The sequence below is a fragment of the Nerophis ophidion genome, linkage group LG01 (genome assembly GCF_033978795.1).
Source record: "Nerophis ophidion isolate RoL-2023_Sa linkage group LG01, RoL_Noph_v1.0, whole genome shotgun sequence".
NCBI classification, from domain to species: Eukaryota; Metazoa; Chordata; class Actinopteri; order Syngnathiformes; family Syngnathidae; genus Nerophis; species Nerophis ophidion.
In genome coordinates this window covers 72,763,965-72,776,852 of record NC_084611.1, presented here as the reverse complement: position 1 = coordinate 72,776,852, position 12,888 = coordinate 72,763,965, and the positions used below count along the sequence as shown (strand labels likewise).

The 12,888-nt window shown below is 40.6% G+C and overlaps 1 protein-coding gene across 4 annotated transcripts in view; it reads left to right on the top strand.

The window, feature by feature from the left end:
* Nucleotides 1-12,888, top strand: part of tnrc6c2 (trinucleotide repeat containing adaptor 6C2) — a 63,640-nt gene that overhangs the window by 43,200 nt on the left and 7,552 nt on the right. For 3 of the 4 annotated variants that reach the window (XM_061910727.1, XM_061910717.1, XM_061910698.1), the window contains 10 exons: nt 1,191-1,328; nt 1,921-2,040; nt 2,119-2,202; nt 2,364-2,637; nt 4,212-4,376; nt 4,457-4,648; nt 7,237-7,386; nt 7,598-7,816; nt 9,339-9,415; nt 11,591-11,730. In XM_061910727.1, the coding sequence (XP_061766711.1) occupies nt 1,191-1,328; nt 1,921-2,040; nt 2,119-2,202; nt 2,364-2,637; nt 4,212-4,376; nt 4,457-4,648; nt 7,237-7,386; nt 7,598-7,816; nt 9,339-9,415; nt 11,591-11,730 (1,559 nt within the window). The remainder of the gene's footprint in view (nt 1-1,190; nt 1,329-1,920; nt 2,041-2,118; nt 2,203-2,363; nt 2,638-4,211; nt 4,377-4,456; nt 4,649-7,236; nt 7,387-7,597; nt 7,817-9,338; nt 9,416-11,590; nt 11,731-12,888) is intronic. The other variant, XM_061910708.1, reaches the window with a different exon arrangement.

The following is a 12,888-nucleotide window of genomic DNA, read 5'->3' as shown; positions in this document are numbered from 1 at the left end:
TTCACATTGATCACCAACATTTTGGAACTAGGGTGAAGCTAGGAGTAAAGGTTAACATCAACAATATGACAAATCTATTGTTGTTAGCATAGGACAAAGTTATCTTTAAATTGCACTTTTGCCACTCTTAGCTGCTAAACAGGTAATTGTGGTTGGTTTAATAAAACATTGATTACAGTTTAAAACGGAGGCATCACTAATTTTTTAATGACGTGCGAGACTTAACCCCAGTAGAAGCACAATAATAATATAATAATCAATATAATAAATATGTGTTGCGATGGTTATTATTATCCACTGATTATGAATCAATCATCCCTACCTTACATTATGAAGAAGAGGGAAACTTGATCGAATTATCATATTTAAGTGAATAATGTCTCCTTTGAGTTTAAAACTTTCATTCTGAGTACTTACTGTAATATTAAATGTCTCGGCACCCATTTGTTTAAAAAAAACAAAGTCTAAACGTGTCTACGTGGAGCGGTGATGTTAGGTTTTGGGTGTGATAGGGCCCTTAAGGAGTCCAACAATAAAGTGGTTTACCCTTATTTATAGACATACTAAACGATATTTAAAACCAAAATGGGTCCACAAACAAAATCTTGTGGGCCACACAAAACCAAAGGCCAGCCCTGCCCAGAATTCCCCATTGCTCGCTTCTGTATCAAGGACATCGCTTGAAGTGCCTATTGAAACCAGATTATATCAAGTATAACTGCCAGATCTAGCTCTAGCACACATTAACTCTTTGTCTTTGAAGCCCAAGCAAAAGTGCCATTTTGTGTTTGGAATCGGGGTGGCAGCTGCCTTATAACAACTTATTTATTGGGCCTTATAAATAAAAACAGATTGCTACTAACTGACTGAGCATATTCACTGCTGGACGCTGTATTGTATTTTTGCCACCCTGCGTCAATGACAGACATGGCCTGAGGCATCATGTTTCTGGGTTGCCCATTCCTTCCCTCTGATTGTCCCCTTTTCATGAATATGTAATGTCTACGGGGACGTTATTTCATTTTGTCCATTTGGACTCATGAGTGAATCTATCAAGATTTTGTCTGTCAAAAATCAAGGTTACCTTGGATGTCCAAAAGTTTTAAATACACCAAATCAAAAATATCCTTACGATTAAAAAAATAAAAACAAATGTTTTAAAGGTGTGGAATCTTTGATTGGTCTTCTAGATACCCAGTGGAATGTTTGGCAGCAGTGGGGCAGCACAAAGTCGGGCCATGCAGCAGCCTCCTCAGCTACCAGTGCCACCTCTCAGCTCCTCCCAGCCTAGTTTACGTGCTCAAGTGCCTCCGTTTCTCTCCCCTCAGGTACATGAATACACCTTCATACCAGACACTTTATTAGGCACAACTGTGAGCTCCTGAACAAGAGCTATATCAGAGATTCTGCTTTTATTGAGGCAAAGCTCAGTTTTATTCTAAATGAGTCCACTGGGGACAAACTGCATGCACAATTGTAAGCATATTCTTCAATTATTAATCTGACAGTGCAGTTTATCCACTACTTTCAAATTTGTTTGTGGAGGGCCGCAACAAATAGATTTGGCGTTACCTGTTACGGCCTTGCTAATGAACACATTATAATCCAGCTTGTCGTTCCAACTCTGTACTGTAGATGGCGATCTGCTTCTTAACAGACCTCATTGGCCCCCCATTCTGGCAGATAATAAAGATGTCCCTTTCCAAGTCAATGTGTAAATTGAAGAAACAAAATTATTTGAAAAATCAGACTAATAAAGTGCAAGGAAACATACTCCTCCCATCCCCCAAACATTTCAGTGTCAATCAAAACTATTGCTGCAAACAAACATTGTGAATATTTTTTCTTGTTGTGAGTCAATGTTTTTTGGTTTTACTTGCTATCAGTTAAAACATTTATTTTTGCTCCTTACCTTGGCAGGTCCAAGCACAGCTCTTGCAATTTGCAGCAAAAAACATTGGTCTGAACCCTGCACTTTTAACCTCACCAATAAACCCTCAACAAATGACCCTGTTGTATCAACTTCAGCAACTGCAAATGGTGAGTTGCTCCCTTTTGAACAAGTGTTCCTTTAGTGTGTTTTATGTGGCTGTAATGCTTTGCTTCCCTTTTGTTCAGGCATACCAGCGTTTACAAATCCAGCAGCAGATGATGCAGGCTCAACGCAACGTTTCCGGCCCCATTCGACAACAAGAGCAGCAAGTGAGTCAAGAACCGCAACATCACACCTCACTCACACCATCCTATGATAAATGTGACTAACTGAAGCAAAACCGCATGACCACACATTTATCTGAGCAGTGGTTTTTGGATGCAATTTCCTCATTCACTGTATTTCTGCTTTGCCACCCCTCCTCTTCTAGGTCGCACGCACAATCACCAACATGCAGCAGCAGATCCAGCAGCACCAGCGCCAGCTCTACCAGGCGCTGCTGATGAAGCAGCAGCAGCTTCCCTCCCATTCCACCTCCTTTTCTTCCTCTTCCGCCGGTCTGCACGGCCCCACTGGAGGCTCCGCATCCGGCAAATCAAACCTGGATCCTTTCACAGGCCCACATCAGACCTCGGGCCTGGCCGAAACACTGCACACCAAAGAGTCGCTGTCCTCACCCAATGCCTACAGCACCTACTCTCTTTGTAAGTCCTAAAAAGTAACAACACATGTTCAACACTTCATTGATAATGTGACCTGTCTTCCTTGGGGACCATGGTAACAGCAAGCGGAAGGGTTGCAATAATAGCTTTTGCTTGATGCTTTTTACTGCAGCTAAAAACAAACAATAAAAGGAGATCATTTACTTGGGGTGTCTCAATCCGATATTGATATTAGATATTTGTCCTATATCAACGGATCAAGTATCGGATGACATCGGCTTGCATCTAAAATCTCCAATATGAACTACGATACCAGTAGTCCTGGGGTGTGTTTACTTTTGCAAAGCTGGACAGTTAACATCTAAATGTCCCCCAATTAGAACACAAATTTGATCTTTCCTTGTATTTTAGTCATATCCTTTACCAAATGTAAACATAGTAGGCTAAGAGCTAGTTCATAATAAGTCTCCTTTATTGAACAATGTTGCAATCTAAAACACGTGTCAGTGTAAACAAATATCAAATTATCACATGTTACTTACAGACACAAAGTATTCAGTAACAAATATGTCTGCATCATTCAACTTCCTGTATCATGCTCCTAATTTAATCATTTATTGTATCCAAAACAAAAACCCTCCACTTCAAAAGCATAAAGCTCTCATAGGGTTGGTGTTTTTATTCCTCCCATTGTTCTGTGTGACTAATTTCACTTTATCAAACCTTTTTTAATATTACACACTACAAAATAATAAATGTATTATCTATGGTTCCTGCTGCTATCGTATCGGCAAACAGTCAAGGCCCTAATATCGGAAGTGGAAAAGTTGTATCAGGATACCCTTAATTACTAAAAGATTTGTTGCTCAGCAACAGCCTATTCAAAACACAGTCTTGTTCAGACAATGTATTTCCAGAAACTGTGTATTCATTTACTCAAACCTGTATTTATTAGAAGTTTTATTTGTAGAAATACATTTTCCTAAGGATAGCATTGTTTTTATTTTTATTTTACAAATACAGTGGTCCCTAAATTATCATGGGGATTATATTCCAGACAAAGTAGGGACTATTTATTTTATGCTTTCTATGATAATGATATGCATTTAAAGTCTTATAAGCCCTCCACACAGCTTTCTCACACACTTAAAACACTATTTATGCTCTTAAAAAACACCTCATACATACTAAAACCTACGTAATTTTAACAAGAAATCTCAGTGTATTCATTATTAATTTCGATGCACCGATACCGCAGAAATTGAACTGCCAAGTGGCGAGGATACACAGTAAAAACGTATGTTTTACGAACTTGAATGAAAACCTTGACTTCAGTGTTTCTCAACATCAATGTACTGGAAACATTGTACTCTAATACTAAACATAAACCAACACTCTTCTCTTTAAACTCCTATGTGAGAAAAACTTCCTTTTTACAAGCTGATGGTGCACTTTGGAGATAATTTAGCACGGCTATTTTACAAAATACTCAATTTCTTCTTGTGCAACATAGTATAGCCCTCCTAACTAGGATCTGCCACATTCTGCATACTGCATCTTGTATGTGCTTTTTTTTTTAGCTGTTAAACATTCTCATTTTTATGTGCTTTGTGAAGCTGGACTCAATCCAAACATGAATGTAAACTGCATCGAGGTCGGAGGTCTGTCACTAAAAGAACCCCCACAGCCCCAATCCCGCTTGTCCCAGTGGACACACTCCAATGCCATGGACAACCTCAGTGGCAACACCTCAAACTTGGAGAACAACCTCAACAAACACGGTGAGTAAAGCATTCAGCAACAACTTTTTGCATCCAGTAAAGAACAAACTAAATATGTGTGTTTTTTCCCCATACATTAGGTGCCATATCTGCTGCCTCAACTCTAGGGCCCCCTGGGAAACCTCCCCAGTTGGAGGACTCCTACAGTCCATACAGTCTGATGTCCAATTCAGAGTCGCCTGCCAGCCCTTTGGTGCCCCCTGACAGCTGGGGCCAGGGAAAAAACCCTAATGAAAAGATCACCAACGGGACCAACATTAACTGGCCCCCAGGTTAGTACAAATGAATAGCAAGTAATGATTTTTAATTTAGGACTGCACAATTATGGCCAAAATCATGATTTTTAATCAGGATTATTTATTACAAACCCTGTTTCCATATGAGTTGGGAAATTGTGTTAGTTTTAAATATAAACAGAATACAATGATTTGCAAATCATTTTCAACCCATATTCAATTGAATATGCTACAAAGACAACATATTTTATGTTCAAACTGATAAACATTTTTTTTTTTTTTAAATAATCATTAACTTTAGAATTTGATGCCAGCAACACGTGACAAAGAAGTTGGGAAAGGTGGCAATAAATACTGATAAAGTTGAGGAATGCTCATCAAACACTTATTTGGAACATCCCTCAGGTGTGCAGGCTAATTGGAAACAGGTGGGTGCCATGACTGGGTATAAAAGCAGCTTCTATGAAATGCTAAGTATTTCACAAACAAGGATGCGGCGAGCTGTCATATTTTAGGCTTCACATTTTCAATGGGACACAGGTCTGGACTGCAGGCGGGCCAGGAAAGTACCCACACTCTTTTACTACGAAACCACACTGTTAACACGTGGCTTGGCATTGTCTTGCTGAAATAAGTAGGACCGTCCATGATAACGTTGCTTGGATGACAACATATGTTGCTACAAAACCTGTATGGACCTTTCAGCATTAATGGTGCCTTCACAGATGTGTAAGTTACCCATGCCTTGGGCACTAATACACCCCCATACAATCACAGATGCTGGCTTTTGAACTTTGCGCCTATAACAATCCGAATGGTTATTTTCCTCTTGTTCTGGAGGACACCACGTCCTTTGTTTCCAAATATAATTTGAAATGTGGACTCGTCAGACCACAGAAAACCTTTCCACTTTGCATCAGTCCATCTTAGGTGAGCTCGGGCCCAGCCAAGCCGGCGGCGTTCCTTGGTGTTGTTAATGAATGGGTTTGGCTTTACATAGTAGAGTTTTAACTTGCATTTACAGATGTAGCGACCAACTGTAGTTACTGACAGTGGTTTTATGAGGTGTTCCTGAGCCCATGTGGTGATATCCTTTACACACTGATGTCGGTTTTTGGTGCAATTCCGCCTGAGGGATCAAAAGTCCGTAATGTCATCGCTTACGTGCAGTGATTTCTCCAGATTCTCTGAACTTTTTGATGAGTTTACGGACCGTTGATGGTAAAATCCCTAAATTCCTTGCAATAGCTCGTTGAGAAATGTTGTTCTAAAACTGTTCGACAATTTGCTTACAAAGTGGTGACCCTCACCCCAGCCTTGTTTGTGAATTACTTAGCATTTCATGAAAGCTGTTTTTATACCCATTCATGGCACCCAACTGTTCCCAATTAGCCTGCACACCTGTGGGATCTTCCATATAAGTGTTTGATGAACATTCCTCAACTTTATCAGTATTTATTCCCACATTTCCCAACTTCTTTGTCATGTGTTGCTGGCATCAAATTCTAAAGTTAATGATTATTCGGAAAAAAAAAAGGTTTATCAGTTTGAACATCAAATATGTTGTCTTTGTATCATATTCAACTTAATATGGGATGAAAATGATTTGCAAATCATTGTATTCTGTTTATATTTATATCTAACACAATTTCCCAACTCATATGGAAACGGGGTTTGTATGTCAGGTGAACCATAGTGTTGAATGTGACTTCATGTAATTTCTAATGAAATAGCCTAAATAAAGGTTATGCATATATTGAGTGACACATCTTTGCGTTGTCTTCAATATTTAATCTTTTTTCATATATATAAAATTAGGCTTTTATCTCTAGTTAACCATTTATTTTTTTAATATCAGAATACAATAACAACACAAGTTTCCTGCCCCTCGCCCAAACCAATCACCCCTCCTCCCCATTCCATTTTTTTATCCGTTTGTATTTGTTACACCTATCTAACGATTAATCGATGCAACAAAATTTAAATCAAAGCTTTTTTCTAATCAATATACACAATTATATCATTAATCATTGCAGCCCTAGTGTGAAACATGTACATATATGGCAAAAAATATATATAATTATACTTGCGTTGCACTCTTGTTAAAGAGTCCTTCAATGGGCAGTTACATTTCCGCATTACCTGGATTCATGCACGAGTGAACATGAAAGGGGTGCACGAGTTAAATTAATTGTACGTCTCGTCAGAACACCCGCAAAAATGTTGGCATGCATTGGAAAAGTTTGCCCAGACTTTGTTTAGCACACGATGGCTAGCGGTTAGTCCTGCTAGTGCAATTACAAGGAGACAAGAAGGGTAGCTTGTTGTGCAGGCCTCAGGCCACGTGGTGCGGTTTTCACCTCAAGCCGAGGGCTCCACGGAAGTAAAACCACGAGCAGGGTCAACGTGGTCAAGGAGCTCTGTGTGCATAAACGATGGCCTTAGGCGTGGGCTGGCGCTGCCTCATGGGGCTTTTGATATGCAGCAGAGCCTGAGCTTGTTGTTATAGTCGGCGATCACCCTTGCGTAATGGTGGCAGCCAAAATCGTGATTTATATCGTATTAATTGTTCAGCCTTACCTTGATTACATCATTACTCAGCACTTTAATTTTGCTTCTTTCAGAATTTTGCCCAGGTGTGCCATGGAAGGGCCTCCAGAACATTGACCCGGAGAACGACCCTAACATGACGCCCGGCAGCGTCCCCAGCGGTCCCACGATCAACACCAACATCCATGATGTCAACAGATACCTGCTGCGTGACAGAAATGGAGGTACGGACACACGAACTGCGCTAAAAAGTATGTCGGCTTTCTTAGTTTCAGTCTCATGCCACTTCCTCTACACGTTGAAACCACAAAGAAATGCCCCACCTCGCTTTCAGTTAGCATTCTTTGTTTCTGTCTGTTTTCATAGGAATTCAACAAGAGTTAAGAGGCGTTATTGTTAGTTGCTCTGTGTGTAAAGTGTCTTTTGCTGTTCAAGGTAAACTGTCGGATGTGAAATCCACCTGGTCCTCGGGACCCATCTCCCAGAACCAAGGCTCTCTGACCCACGAGCTGTGGAAAGTCCCTCAAGGCCCACGTGGCTCCACAGCCCCATCTCGCCCTCCGCCAGGCCTCACCAACACCAAGCCGCCAACTTCCACCTGGGGGGGGAACTCACTGGGGCTCTCACAAGGCTGGAGTGGCTCCTACTCCTCTGGTAGGCAAAAATATAAGTTCTTGGTTTTTTGTTGCACAGGTGCAATATGACCTTACTACCATGGTAACAAATTCCTCTCTCTTAAATATACATTTTTGGGGGGGGATTCATGTCCAAACAAAGGCACTTCACTGATCGAAGCAGGTGTGGAATCACGCTCCTCATGCATGAACCCCCACTTGATCCCCCACTTTTACATGTGACTGTTTAAATTTTACACACTAACTGCACTCCTTTTTTTTTTTTTAATTGCGATCCCTTCGCTACAGCCATCAGCTATCAGCAGCTGTCCGGGCAATGTGAAGTGAAAATGAACCTGTCAAGATGCACTTAATCTTCGACATCAATAAGACCGAGGAATGACAACGCGGAACACGTAATGCTAACAACACGGCTCATATAATGCTAACAACACAGCAAATGATTGTAGAAGCAACTGTATAGTTGAGCAAGTATTTTCTGAAAACTTGCGCCTTTAATTTCAACACATTAAATCTAATTTTAACTTGGAGGAATTAACCAGGATGTGACAAGGTATTTTCACATATTGGTCGTGTTTTAGACGGCCAGAGCAATGACGCTTCTTGGAGCATCCTACTGGTCCTAACGCTACCTTATTGTTGCGCAATACTTAAAATACTCTAACACTACAGGATGACGCTGCTAATCGCTAGCAGGCAACTAATGCCGCTAATTGCTAGGTGACCACTAGTGCACTAATCGCTAGCTATCTTAAATGCTAAGATGAATATATTAATATAATTATTCATGGGTTTTGTTTTTTAGACCTGCAAGGTGCATTGAGTAGGGTGGCCATATCTAAACTACACTACAGAATGTTACATCAATGTTAATATGTTATTACTGAGATTTACATTTGTGGAATAATTGTGGTTGGAATATTAACAATTATCCATTAAAAAAAAAAAGTCGAACAAACCAAAAATTTCACGACCCCCCTCCATACCCTGCGAACCCCCTAGTGGTCACAGACCCCCCTGTTGAAGACCCCTGCAGGGTTGTTTTCATGTTGAGAGGGCTCTAATTATTTGATTTAAAAAAATAACATTTAGAAGTTCGTAAACCGTTATTTTAATGCTCGAATTATAGAAAATTTTGATTTAGTAATAAAAATCCTACATTGCGGAAATGTGTTTACCACGGTTAGGCCTGGAACCAAAGACCTGTGATAAACAAGGGGCGACTGTAACGCTGTTGTGCACGATCATGAAACCATCTTACATTTTTGGAAGTAGCGTCAATCAAATGTGTTCCTTACAGAGATATTATCTGCTTGCTTTTAGTTTCTCTCTGGACAAACAACCTGTTAAACTGCCGTCCTGAGCTTGAATGTCTCTTCGACAGCGTTCTCTTGACTGTGTTAGTTTTCACCTCACTTAGTAAAACCTTTTAATGTCATCACATTGACATTGAATAGCAACATTTAGCCAGACTTGTGCTTACAAGATGTGACATTAGTTTGTTTCTTTGCCGAGCAGAACATTTATTGCTGTGTTTCTAGCAGAGGGAACTACCTGGAGTACAGACAGCTCCAACAGGACCAGCAGCTGGCTGGTGCTCAGGAATCTCACACCTCAAGTAAGAAAACGTCTTTTTCTGTCCAGCATGTGTTTGCTTCTTAGTAGCTTTTGTGTCAGACTCAATCACACAGGGGAACAACATTCGATGCACACTTTAGGTTATTTGACACCATCTGCCACGTTCACATGTGTCGTATAACAAAATATTCATCTTGTTTCCTGCCCAAGTGTTATCGCTGTTTTCAAAGATACAGAGGTGTTATGTGGTTGGGCCAAAATGTGCACAACCAGAGGTCAATGTGTTTTGCAAATCACTTTTTTTTTTTTTTTAACTCTGGTCTTGAGGAAATGTGTCTGGTGTATTTTTCGACAGCCGTCCATCAATACCCACAGGCGGGCACGTGGGTTTTGACTCGTGAAAAAGACAACAGTTTAGGCTTGCAGAACGAGAACTTGAAGCAGCAACACAACAGTAACATCGTCCCTGGCGTGCCTTGTAGACACAACTGTCACTAACAACGACCCTGCTTTCCCGGCTCCCGTAGCAGCTGGCATTTGGCACAGTACCCAGCTATGCGCACACATAGCTGCCCGAGATATGCCTGTGTGCGTCACAATACAAAGGCCCTGGGTTCAATCCTGGGCTCGGGATCTTACTGTGTGGAGTTTGCATGTTCTCCTCACGACTGCGTGCGCTCCCTCCGGGTACTCCGGCTTCCTCCCACCTCCAAAGACATGCACCTGGGGATAGGTTGATTGGCAACACTAAATTGGCCCTAGTGTGTGAATGTGAGTGTGAATGTTGTCTGTCTATCTGTGTTGGCCCTGTGATGAGGTGGCAACTTGTCCAGGGTATACACCGCCTTCTGCCCAAATGCAGCTGGGATAGGCTCCAGCAACAACCCAAATGTCATTCTCTTGTCAGAATGTCATACAGGAACATTTTAAAATGTTTTACTTTAATGCATGTAATTTATTTGTTCCACAGTTTTATCTCAAGTCTCCTCTGGGTTTATTTTCAAATAGGGCTGGGCAATATAACTGAAAACTGTATCACGATATAAGTGTTTTATATCGTTGAGTATCGATTATTTATATTTTTTATAGATAGATAGATGGATAGATAGCACTTTATTGATTCCTTCAGGAGAGTTCCTTCAGGAAAATTAAAATTCCAGCAGCAGTGTACAGAGTTGAGATCAATTTAAAGAAAAAAGTAAAAAGTAAATAATGGGGGTTTAAAAGGAAACAAAATAGAGAAATATTACAAAAAGAATAAAAACAATGGGAATAACAATATAACAGTAAAATAAGAATATAACAAGACAAACTAGGCAGTAGTGACCATGTTATGAAAAAACGTATTGCACTGTTATTGTTTTGCATCCCCTGTCATCCTAATACCCCCCGTCCCCCATCCCAGAGAGGAGTTGTACAGTCTAATAGCGTGTGGGACAAAGGAGTTCTTGAGTCTATTAGTCCTGCACTTGGGATGAAGCAGTCTAGCACTGAACAGGCTCCTCTGGCTACAGATAACTGTATGCAGAGGGTGACTGGCATCATCCAGGATGCTCACTAGTTTGTCCACAGTCCTCTTCTCTGCCACCGTCACCAGTGAGTCCAGTTTCATTCCGATTGTAGAACCGGCCCGCCTGATCAGTTTCTCAAGTCTGGAGCTGTCCTTCTTAGATGTACTGCCCCCCCAGCACACTACCATGTAGAACAGAACACTGGCAACTACAGACTGGTAGTACATCCACAGGAGTTTTCTACAAATGTTGAAGGAGTGCAGTCTCCTGAGGAAGTACAGCCTGCTCTGTCCTTTCTTGTACTGGTGGTCCGTGTTAACAGTCCAGTCCAGCTTATTGTCCACCCAAACCCCGAGGTACTTGAATGAGTCCACGGTCTGTACCTCAACTCCCTCGATCACAATAGGTTGTGACCGTGGACTCGACGTCCCAAAGTCAATGACCAGCTCCTTGGTCTTATGACCTATCGTATGAAATGTAATGATTTTTGTTTAAAATATAACCTACTTCTGCACTACTTTTCATTCAGGAGGATGTGTTTAATCTGCATTCATACATGATTGATGCAATATTTTTGTCACATGTGTTAGTTTAACAGCCCTAATTAACTAAATAAAGGATTGTTATACCAACGTCAAGAAAAACTAAAGAAACCGGTGGCTTGTAGAAAACCTCGTTGTAACGCTCCGCTTTGTTTTTTGCAGATCGACGGCTCCACTCTGCGGACTCTGTGCATGCAGCACGGCCCCTTGATCACATTCCACCTCAACCTGACCCAAGGGAACGCCGTGGTGCGCTACAGCTCCAAGGACGAGGCCGCCAAAGCCCAGAAGTCTCTGCACATGTAAGTGTCAGCTCTTTCCTCACGTCCTCTTGGTTGCACTATATGTTTTAATATTGAATGTGTGTTGTTTAAGTATTGTACTAAAACTAGCAGCGCCACTGCTGCTGATTGTTTAGTAGGATCCCCATTTGTCTTCCTGGGGTCAAAAACGTCAAAAGGCTTTCGTACGTGTACAACATTAAGGAAAAAAGTAATGCACACACATTCATACATGACAAATAACACATTAATAAAACTGCTCAGGATTAAACAAAACCATTCAAGCTCATACAAAAGGTACCAATTATTTGCAGATAAATCATAACTAGACCAAAAGACAAGGATATAATTATTTGTGTGTAAATATATTACATCTTAATCTTTTACAAAAAGTTACTGAATTAAAAAAAATAAGGAAATGAATCCCAAGCCACCATTGCTTGATACATGCTGCATTGACTTGATGCACCAAATGTTTATAGATATCACTAAAATTATATAATATAAATTATATGAATTTGGCCGACAATAGAGCTTTTAGTACTATCGTGATACCATATGCTGATGGCACATTCTAGCTCTGTCCTGCAAAGTTGACTGTGGAAAGCTAACGACTGCGTCCTCAAAGCAAGCAGCATTTTTGCTACGTTGCATTCCTCCACAATGCAAAGCCACTTTTTCATGGCAGCAAATATACTTTCTTACAGATAGCATTATCACTGGAGGACAAGGAATTGCTAAATCTGCTACACTACACACCGTAGGACACAATAAACCATGCTAAGCTAGAGCTCTGAAATGTAAACAGAAGTGTGGATCAAAATATCGACAGTAACGATACCAAGCATAGTGTCAGTACTGTATTTTTCGGATTATAAATCGCTCCGGAGTATACGTCGCACCGGCCGAAAATGCATAATAAAGACGGAAAAAAACATATATACGTCGCATTTTTGGGGGAAATTTATTTGATAAAACCTAACACCAAGAATAGACATTTGAAAGGCAATTTAAAATAAATAAAGAATAGTGAACAACAGGCTGAATAAGTGTACGTCATATGACGCATAAATAACCAACTGAGAAGGTGCCTGGTATGTTAACGTAACATATTATGGTAAGAGTCATTCAAATAACTATAACATATAGAACATGCTATACGTTTACCAAACAGTCTGT